The 10,936-nt window shown below is 38.0% G+C and overlaps 1 protein-coding gene across 3 annotated transcripts; it reads right to left on the bottom strand.

Moving 5' to 3' along the window:
• Nucleotides 1–938: 938 nt before the first annotated feature.
• On the bottom strand, nt 939–7,194 carry LOC109088786 (ER membrane protein complex subunit 10-like). 3 transcript variants are annotated; one of them, XM_042725184.1, is made up of 9 exons: nt 7,105–7,194; nt 6,668–6,777; nt 6,445–6,511; nt 6,249–6,361; nt 6,055–6,168; nt 5,387–5,571; nt 4,885–4,978; nt 3,503–3,509; nt 939–1,237 (listed from the first exon to the last, which is right to left on the bottom strand). In XM_042725184.1, the coding sequence occupies exons 2-9, from the start codon at nt 6,761–6,763 to the stop codon at nt 1,140–1,142; spliced, it is 774 nt and encodes a 257-aa protein (XP_042581118.1). In that variant the 5' UTR covers nt 6,764–6,777; nt 7,105–7,194; the 3' UTR covers nt 939–1,139. The 3 variants fall into 3 exon arrangements, with proteins under 3 accessions (XP_042581118.1, XP_042581117.1, XP_042581120.1); XM_042725183.1 differs by lacking the exon at nt 7,105–7,194 and adding an exon at nt 6,903–7,060; XM_042725186.1 differs by lacking the exon at nt 7,105–7,194 and adding an exon at nt 4,219–4,321 and having other exon boundaries at nt 6,668–6,861.
• Between the last annotated feature and the right edge of the window lie 3,742 nt (nt 7,195–10,936).

The raw sequence follows: 10,936 nt of genomic DNA, 5'->3' as shown, positions 1-10,936 counted from the left end.
TAAAAAAAAAAAGCCATATCTAAACATGATCCAGAATCGCAGGTGTTTTCTCTGGGCCTAGGCTCATTTAAAATGGATTGTGGCAAAGTGGAAAACTGTTATGTGGTCAGAAGAAATCAAAATTTGAAGTTCTTTTTGGAAAACTGGGACGCCATGTCATCCGGACTAAAGAGGACAAGGACAACCCAAGTTGTTTTCAGTGCTCAGTTCAGAAGCCTGAATCTCTGATGGTATGGGGTTGCATGAGTGCGTGTGGCATGGGCAGCTTACACATCTGGAAAGGCACCATCAATGCTGAAAGGTATATCCAAGTTCTAGAACAACATCTGCACCCATCCAGACGTCGTCTCTTTCAGGGAAGACCTTGCATTTTCCAACATGACAATGCTAGTCCACATACTGCATCAATTACATCATGGCTGCGTAGTAGAAGGATCTGGGTACTGAAATGGCCAGCCTGCAGTCCAGATCTTTCACCCATAGAAAACATTTGCTGCATCATAAAGAGGACGATGCGACAAAGAAGACCTAAGACAGTTGAGCAACTAGAAGCCTGTATTATACAAGAATGGGACAACATTCCTTTTCCTAAACTTGAGCAGCTTGTCTCCTCAGTCCCCAGATGTTTGCAGATGGTTATAAAAAGAAGAGGGGATGCCACAGAGTGGTAAACATGGCCTTGTCCCAACTTTTTTGAGATGTGTTGATGCCATGAAATTTAAAATCAACTTATTTTTCCCTTAAAATTATAAATTTCCTCAGTTTAAACATTTGATATGTTATCTATGTTGTATTCTGAATAAAATCTTGAAATTTGAAACTTCCACATCATTGCATTCTGTTTTTATTCACAATTTGTACAGTGTCCCAACTTTTTTGGAATCGACTTTGTAATCTGAATAGCGTCACTTGTAGTAAATAACCATGCTGACAACATCAATGGTCATCAATTTATTTTAATAAATCAGTAGTAAAAACACAATCCAAGAGTGCAGTTTTAAGTTAGTTTTTCAATCATTATCTCTCTAGATTAGAACGATCCTTCATTTGTAAATGTATGAGTCATTATGCGTGCCAACGAATTTAAAATCTGCTTTAAATTATTATGTACAACACAGGAGTTTTTGTTGCCATGGGAATCATCGTCCTCCGCCATTAGCTGCCCCACCTCCGGCTCCGCCTCCAGACTGATCCTGAGCTCCAGACATCATCAGGAAAAGAACGAGAGGGACAATATATATGGAGGTAGATTTTTGGTTATGATTTAGATGTTTAAAATCTGAATGTGAGAACTTGTCATATTAACATTCATATTTGTAAGTTGAAATTTACATTCACAGCTCTGATGTGAAAAGCTGAATCTTTCAATTTGCACACACAGACAATGATCAAAACACCCGTGTTTTAAATTGGAAGTTGTAGATTAATAGTTACAAATGTGTAGAATGACATTCACACAAAGAAAATGACATACACAAATGTTTACGACATTTTTACTTTTGCACTTTACTTCAGTTTCGCTGCACAACGTCAAGTCGGCACTCACAACCTCTCAGATCTGGCAGTACAAGTTCAAATCTAAGCGCTCTGAATTTTGCTACTCCTTTTGCAGTATTTCTGTTGCAAAACTCACTTGTGCACTTGTATACGCAGATGTGAGAGCGCAGAGCCGGGGGCGGGGCTTTGGTGCGAATGAAGACATTTTATTGGTCGATGCCTGACCAATGAACAACGCCAGCCATCGCGACTTGCCAATAAAGAAATTTGTGTTTTATGCATATGTATCAGTTATTTGTAAAACACTGCAAACTATTTTCACTAAATATCCTTCGCTTTGACAGGATATTAAGACACTAGATTCATCTCGTAATTCAGGTATTATCTGGTAGACAAATAATGCAACATCGATCTTTCATATGTATATCCCTCTGCATATCGCTGTACCAGAGTTGCAAAATAACTCTGTTGTTTTTATAATTTTTATGTTTTGTAAAAAGAATTTAAACTTCTTCACTGGGTTAAATTCCTAATTTACTTGTCAGTAATGAACCTTTTTAAATACATTTAAAAAAAAAAAAAAAGAAAGAAAGCTTATAAAAATCGAGTGTTTGATAATGTCTAAATGTACATTAAAAAGCAAAACCTAAAAAAATAAGCAGTTATGAGCAGCAATACTGTTTTGAGCAACTAGAGTAGAGCTAAATACATGTATTTATTAAACATCAATAAGGCCATCTAGTGGTTAAACAATGGCATTACATATGAATATTATCTTTGTGGCCACCAAATGCCTTTAATTTGCCTCTTTGCACTGGAATTTAAAAATATTTTCTCTATTTTAATCCTTAACTATACTTATTGTAATATAGATAATAAGCATATAAGAAAATTTTATATTTTAAATTGTCATTCATGGATCATAATTATTGCGCATATTATTTAGTACCATAATCTCTTCAAATTAACTAAACAGGACTGAGCTAAAATGTAGTACAGTTATTTTATTGGTTAAAAGTTACACTTAATACTGTTTCATTCCCCAGAATAAAATGCTATTGTAAAGCATAGTCAGCATAGTTATCCATGCTCAATCAATGCACATTATGTGTTAATAATTACTAGAAATCGCTGCAAATATAGTGAAACTGCTATCTGTCTCGATTAATCCCATTCAAACATATTGACAGTGCGAGATGTTTAGTACTAATTGATAGCTCCATGAACCACGTGACCGCGTGGCGGTGAGATCAAAGCATGTCTCAACTGTTTCTCAGCTGCTCTGGTACAGCGAGTTTACGCTGCAATATGCAGTGAGATATACATATGAAAGATGTTGCATTATTTGTCTACCAGATAATACCTGAATGACGAGATGAATCTAGTGTCTTAATATCCTGTCAAAGCGAAGGATATTCAGTGAAAATAGTTTGCAGTGTTTTACAAATAACTGATACATATGCATAAAACACAAAATTTCTTTATTGGCAAGTCGCGATGGCTGGCCTTTTTCATTGGTCAGGCATCGACCAATAAAATGTCTTCATTCGCACCATAGCCCCGCCCCCGGCTCTGCGCTCTCACATCTGCGTATACAAGTGCACAAGTGAGTTTTGCAACAGAAATACTGCAAAATGAGTAGCAAAAGTCAGAGCGCTAGGATTTGAACTTGTACTGCCAGATCTGAGAGCTTGTGAGTGCCGACTTGACGTTGTGCAGCGAAACTGAAGTAAAGTGCAAAAGTAAAAATGTCGTAAACATTTGTGTATGTCATTTTCTTTGTGTGAATGTCATTTTACACATTTGTAACTATTAATCTACAACTTTCAATTCAAAACATGGGTGTTTTGATCATTATCTGTGTGTACAAATGGAAAGATTCAGCTTGTCACATCAGAGCTGTGAGTGTGAATTTCAACTTACAAATACGAATGTTAATATGACAAGTTCTCACATTCAGATTTTCAACCTCTCGAGTTTAACTACTGATTTACCTCCATAATATACATCCACTGGTGATGAAAGAGAAAAGAAAAACACAACAGAAAGTTAACACATTTGTAAACTGTTTAAAGTGCAACATGATGATTCCTCTCCAGAGTCAATGATTAGATGCAGGACAATTATTACAGGCCATTGAATTAATTGGTTTAAAGTTTTCCCAAGCAAATCATTTTCAGTTTCATCCTTCCTTGCTCTCTCTGTCCAACCTCCACCACTCACTGCCTCTTACAAATGACTTTCCACTGGGAGGGAGAAATCAGGAGAAATGAGACTGAAAACAACAACAAAAATAAACAGGAAAGAGTGAAGCAAAGCAGCATGGGTCATGAACATTTCTGAGCTTGAGACTATAATCACCTGCTAAAATAACCGGGCAACCTGATTGTGAGGCCAAAAGTCCCTAATTAATCAAAACACCACTGATCTGGTCATGACCCAGCAGGAAACATACACAAAAAAAGCATAAAGACACACACAAACAACTGAACACCAGGCTGAAACAGAGGAAGGATCAGAGGATTTGAGTTTGCATGTATGTGGGTGCATGTGCTGGCCTATTCACACACACACACACACACACACACACACACACACACACACACACACACACACACACACACACACACACACACACACACACACACACACACACACAACACTGAGAAATGCAGCTGGAGTGACAGAGTAACCAAGTAGGCTAAAATGAGATTTCAGTACTTGAAATAAATGGAAATCAGCTCTGCTCTCTGGCGCCCCCTGGTGGGGTCTGTGCTGAACTGGTGGCCATGAGGAACACTGCACCTCCCAGAATCAAATACCACTGGAACACAGCACAGACCGGCACAAAATCAACACAAACACAGCACAGTAACAGCACAGTGAAAGCAGAACAGCCGACCATGACACAGGCTGCTGGAGAATTAAGAGATCAGTCACAAAGAGGGATATTTAGTACTGACAGGTGTATTCAGGACTGGGCGGAACGGACCAGCAATTTCAACACGGAGCAGAGCAGCAAATGAAATAATGGTTAGCTCAAAATACAACACCCAAAAACATATAGCAACGGTCAGCTTAGGCACTGCAGTCCACTAGCTCCATAACACAAACTGTTAAACAAACACGAAAGAAAAAATGTACTAATTCTAAACAAAACAAGAAACTATTAGCAGGAATAGAGACCAGAAGGTGACATAAAGGATGAGGGGAGAGTAACAATACAAAATATTTCACACTTTTACTACCTAGATAGCTGGGAAAAAATATCACATTAATAGTTAGTCAAATGCAAACATAATCACTGGAGTGAACTAAACATAAATCCAAAGTAAAAACTGGCACAACTCAAACCAGAGTCATACTGAACGAAATAAAAATACTCACATATTTGGCAAAGAAGGATTTCTGCTCTTGTGGGTTTTTGCCTTTCTTTTCCATTTCCTGTTCCATCCTCTCAATGTAGGGTGCTGTTTCAGGGCTGAATCAGACACATTTAATTTTCAGAAGAGCTGATAATAACATATGCAGACAATTTGTGGGTGTAAAGTTTACCAACTCTACTAAGTACTGGAAATGGTCAAATAATAAAGTACTATTGTAGTTCATGGGGCCTCTGTAAACTTCCAGGGGTTCCCCAGTAACTCTTAGAATTATTTACAGTTAGTTATAATAACAATTTGAATTAAAACGTGTAAAAAAAAAAAACACACATTAAAAATAGTGTTCTACATTAAAATGACATCAGGTTTTTTTTTAATTTATTTATTTTATTACTACAGATTTACCAGAGGTACATATTAGCTTAGAAAGGAGGGCCTTCAAAATATTGTCTTGGAGTCAAAGCAGTGTCAGAAGTAGCAGTCTGAATGTGTGTGTTTGTACTCACACAGGTGCAGTGACTGGTGCCACGACACTTATTGTTGTGTTGAAGACTTCCAGGTCAACCTCATCCTCCACCTCTATCCCACGACATGACCCAGGGATCGTTACTATGGAAACTCCAACGACGCATCCACTGACATCAGTGTGAAGGGTGATGACGTCACTGAGGTGGGACTCCACTAACGAGCACGGGAGAAAAGCAAGACAAGAATTAGGCTGCTGAGACACGGGGCAACTTCAGGCAATTTTGCCGTCGACAGGCGACCAGGTGAGACACACGGCCGATCTAAAGCACCCAGATAGAAATGTGTTACCCATCCTAATTGAGAATTGCTCACAAAGTTGCCCTGTGTATCATCAGCCTTATAGCTGAAGATATGTTGAAAGCAGTTGTGCTGCTAAATATGTTTGTGGAAACCGTTATTTGTCAGGTTTCTTTGATGAATAGAAAGTTCAGAAGAACAGCATTTTTTTTTTTTCTAAATAGACATTTTTGTAACATTATAAATGTCACTCTTGATCAATTGAATGTATATTTGCTGGATAAAGTATTCATTTCTTTTAAATAAAACCTTACTGACCCACAACTTTTGAACATTGGCGTGTAAGTATATATACAAAGATTTATAATCAAAGATATCTGTGTTGGTAGATGCATGCAGATATACTTACAGCTCTAACGAATGTAGTGAGGTAACCTTCAGCCTGTCTTTCTGTCTGTCGGTCCACCTGAAGAGAGACTCTAGGCACTCGAATCCTGTACAGCCCGTCTACTGCTGCCACATCCTGAAGGACACAGGCAGAGAAAAACCATATTACACCAGAGAGACAGCAGACACACTTACAGACAAACGGCATCTTCTCACCTTCAGTGTATTCCTGTCTTTCTCAGAGAGCTGGTTCTGGGCGAGATACACACCGTGTTCTCTTCCACCCCTGAATTGCAGGACACCACGAAGGCGAAATCTGGGGACATCGTCTGAAAGCAAGACAAACAGTGACTAAACTGCAAAGAAACATTAACACGAGCACTAATTGTTAATCAATTACCTTAATACTCACCCACTTCAAATGAGTGCTCTAGTGGCACAGAGAATCCGCTGAAATCGGTGTCCACCGCCTCTCCTGACTGGCACACAAAACCATTCCCATTCAGTCACGGTCATTCATTCATTCAATCATCAGCAAGCAGACAGCAGCCTAGCATGCTAACAAGCTCCCTACGCAGGACACGCGAAAACACGCGTCACGTGACTGTGAGGTTTAACACATATTTTCGACTTACCCTTCGACCATTATTGCATTCGCCAGACTGTGTCCATAACAGCGTTACAGATGACAGGACGGACAGAATAAGCGACAAGACCCTCATCGTGGCCATTTTGTCACAAGCCTCTGTTCACCGGAAGTGCAGCGTTTCACAACAAAAGTCGAGGAAACAGTAAAGATGCTGATCGAAGCACACTTTACGCCAATGCAAATTAATAATTGATTAATTATGATTAATAATTATTCCATACATAAGATTGTTTCCGTTCTCCTTTAGTATGAACGAGACGTTTTCCGTGTCTCGCTACTAAAACAAGCAGTCTGCTCTGACAAAACAACAACCCCTAAAACCTCACCCAAAAGATTATTTATACTTTTAGTACTCGTACACTGTTATATGTTAACTGTTCTCTGAAGAAAAAAACAACACCTACAAAATACAAATGCAAGAACCTTTTATGAAGAAGCTCAAACGCGCGCTTATCCCAGAGCCGCGCTTGTGTTCTCTCCTGACCGTTAGGGGGCGCGCTGCGCGCTCCAGCGCTGTAACATTGAAGAGCTGCTCAGAGCCTCGTTCTCTCGCCGGGCGCAGTGGCGCGCGCCTGTAATCCAAGCTGCTGGGAGGCTGAGGCTGGCGGACCGCTTGAGTTCAGGGGTTCTGGGCTGCAGTGGACTATGCCGATCGGGTGTCCGCGCTAAGTTCGGTATCGATATGGTGCTCCTGGGGGAGCTCGGGACCACCAGGTCGTCTAAGGAGGGGTGAACCGACCCAGGTCGGAGACGGAGCAGGTCAAAGCCCCCGTGCCGATCAGTAGCGGGATCGCGCCTGTGAATAGACACTGCAGTGTAGCCTGAGCAATACAGCGGGACTCAGTCTTTTGTGTTTTTCATCACGATCCCATTTTAAATTGTATTCGATATAATTTTACTTTTTTGATTTATCTGGTAAATTTATTTGGTACATTAGTCGACGTTTTCTATCTCCAAATTTAAAAAATATGCCGATAAATGCGTTTTATTTGCAATATTGCGCAAAATTTGGTTCATTTCAATGCGATCATAGAAGCCAGAAAATGAGTGATGTACTGCCCCCTCTCTTTACGAAATTGAAATTACACCTGAATTGTGTGCAGCATGACTCACTGAACCAGCAGGAGTCGCTGTTCGCCTTATTCTTGTAATTCAGTTTATGAGAGGGATTTATCCCTACTGTTAATAATCCGTTATAGTGTGTGTGTGTATGTGTCTGTATATATATAATATATATATATATATATATATATATATATATATATATATATATATATATATATATATATATATTTAAGATATCACTTTATGATTACTTTATCACAATCACTATAGTTCACTGTAAGACCAAGATGGATTTCCAAAAGACATTGACGGGTAAACTGGACAAAAACACCTTATTGAAAACCATTAAGGTCTTTAAGGTAGGCCTACGAACGTTCAATAAATATGTGCACCCATTTACAGGGTTCTGTCTGTGTTACAAGTTTTGGTTTACTTCATTATACCATGTTGTCACAAGGAAAGAATAAAATGTAATTTCAGGAGTTGGACACTAGAGAGTGGTTTAGTTACACAGAGGAATGTGCGCACGCCAAAAACCAACGTAGAGCACATTTCAACATGAAATGATTGATGGCAAGGCCTTCTCCAATCATATTATTATTATAGGATCTTACTGTCAGTATTCATACTTTAGTTCATAAAGCCTGTGGGGTGTTCCTTAAACTACTGAGGCACCTGATTTTTATTACCACAGTTTTAAAAATGTCTTATTAATAAAAATGCCCCCCCCCCCCCAAGACTGTCTAAAACTATGGCAATTAATCTTCTAATAATCTATCAACGAGTAAAAATATAAGACGTTTCAATTTGTAATCGTAAATGCTTCCCCCCCTCAAAATTGCAACAGTCCCTCTGTTATGAAGTAATTCCTTGATGACCATCAATATCGCAGCTAAACTGTTGGTTACCAAGAAGGCAACAGTGTCAGTCAAGAATGAAAAGTAAGCTTGTGATATAATGAGGCATATAAAACGTGATGTGTGGAGAAAACAAAGACAGTTTGAGGTGATAACATGCAAAGGTTATGAAAATATTGTGTTGTGTGTATTAAGATATAGCAATACTAGCTCAGACATTACAATAAACACGTTAGCAAGAAAAAGACGTTGGTCGTTTTAGTTCAAAAATGTTATTTTCATCTATTAATGTTTAAAATAGATTAAATAGTTTGAGATGTGGTGTAAAAAAATAGGTGGTGAAAATGACTTTCAGAAAAAAAAGACAGAATTCTTCAGTGATGCATTTTTACATGAATAAATGAATAAACTGCATGAATAAATTTAATCAACTAGTCACAGTGTGGGAAATATTTTAAGAGAGTTTGTTTATTAAAAATCCACAGGGCCAAAAATTGGAGATAGTTGAAGAAACACCCTACCGTATAATGCAATCATCTGGTAATGTTGTCTTTGGGTCTGACATACAATATAATAACATGTTTTCCAGTTTAAGTTATTACAGACATGACCGACGTTATGTCTGCATAAATATTTCAATGTTCCCCAACCAACTGAGAACTTACAATTTTGCCTGAACATCTGTCATTGTAGTGAACCTATAAGATAATAACTGCATTGACAACAGTTTCAGAATGGACCATCAGGGCCACAGGTTAATCATCAGTTACATCGATTACAATCAGTTACACTAGCACACAACCTCATTTTGTTCTGTACTGTTCTGTTCCTGTTGTTCTGTAACTCAAAGTAAATGATTATCTTACACTCTTTCTCCCAGTCAATAGTATACCAGTTTGCACCACTCAGTATGGGACCCACGGACTGCAATTAAGATCTAAGGCAGGAGAAAAACAAACACACGCACACCCTTTCCATTACATTAATCAGATGACACTGAGGTAAGAGATACAGTGTGGCGTAATGGCATTTCCATAACTGAACACATAAGAGCGCCCGTATGATTAATAGACTGTTTCAGCAGAAGGGCTTGGGTTCTCCATGCACTCATGCCATGCAAAGACATTCCTACTTTGAAATGAATATATTCCTCTTCCATCTAGTCATTGCTGTCTGTCAGCATGCCCTCAGACAATAGTACAGCCCCACACTCCTGCAGGACTATAATTAGCCCTCTCTTCACCGTAAAGGCATGTGTGTTACTCGTGCGTTGAGATTTCATCATAGAGTGGTGTAACATTTTCTGCTTGCATTTCATGAGAGTCGTTCTGCTCTTACATATTTTGACATATGATTTATATTTTCTTTACCAAGCCCTTATTAAATCTAATTGAAGCAAATAAATTAAGTTAGCACTCTATGAAGCATGAAGTATCTTGTTTCCTGCCTGTTGTCTTCAATATATCACTTTCCTTTCCACTGCATATGTCTTGTGCTTGTATGTGCGTCTCTTCTGTCTCTTCTCCTCTGTAATATTTCTCTTTTCTCCTTGACACCTGCCTCTCAAGTTGCACTTTCTATAAATAGCACAGTCTCTGCCCAGTCTTCTCTTGCCCAAATTAAAGCTCCAAAGAGCATTTATTGGTGTGTCAAGCTTAATAGAGCGTCACTGAACTCTACACTTCAAGCATTCGCACCAGGGGCATGACTAAACTCTGATCTCTGCAGTTTTGCCTTTAAAGAGATCTGTAGACCATGCACAGGACATTTTGTGATCATTGCATTTCGCATTTTTTCAGTATCTTACACCATAATCGCTAGTTCATTTTGCATTCTTTTTTTTTAGTCATTTGATGTCTTTTGAAGAAAATATCCTGTTTTATAATGTCATATATTCATTTTATTCAGTTTTTCACAATGTCATCAAAGTTTAATTGACAAAAAATAAAATTTTAGTTGATGAAAAGTCAAATGTTATATGAATCAAATATAAGACAAATATTAAAATATTTTATATACACTACCATTTAAAAGTGTCTGATTATTAAGGCTGCATTTATTTAATCAAAAATACAGTATAAACAGTAATTTAGTGAGATGTTATAACAATTCAAAATGAATTTTATTTGATTTTAAAATGTAGACTTTTCCTGTGATGGCAAATCTGAAATTTCAGTATCACATAATGCTTTAGAAATAATTTTAATAGAAACGTTTCTTATTATTATCAATGTTGATAGCAGTTGTGATGCTTAATATGTTTGTGGAAACCGAGAATAATTTTCTTTTCCTTTCAGAAACTCTTTGATGAATAAAATTTTTAAAAGAACAGC

The sequence above is a fragment of the Cyprinus carpio genome, chromosome A3 (genome assembly GCF_018340385.1).
Source record: "Cyprinus carpio isolate SPL01 chromosome A3, ASM1834038v1, whole genome shotgun sequence".
Lineage (NCBI taxonomy): Eukaryota > Metazoa > Chordata > Actinopteri > Cypriniformes > Cyprinidae > Cyprinus > Cyprinus carpio.
Note: the sequence above shows the minus strand (reverse complement) of the source record. Positions and strands in the feature narration are given on the sequence as shown.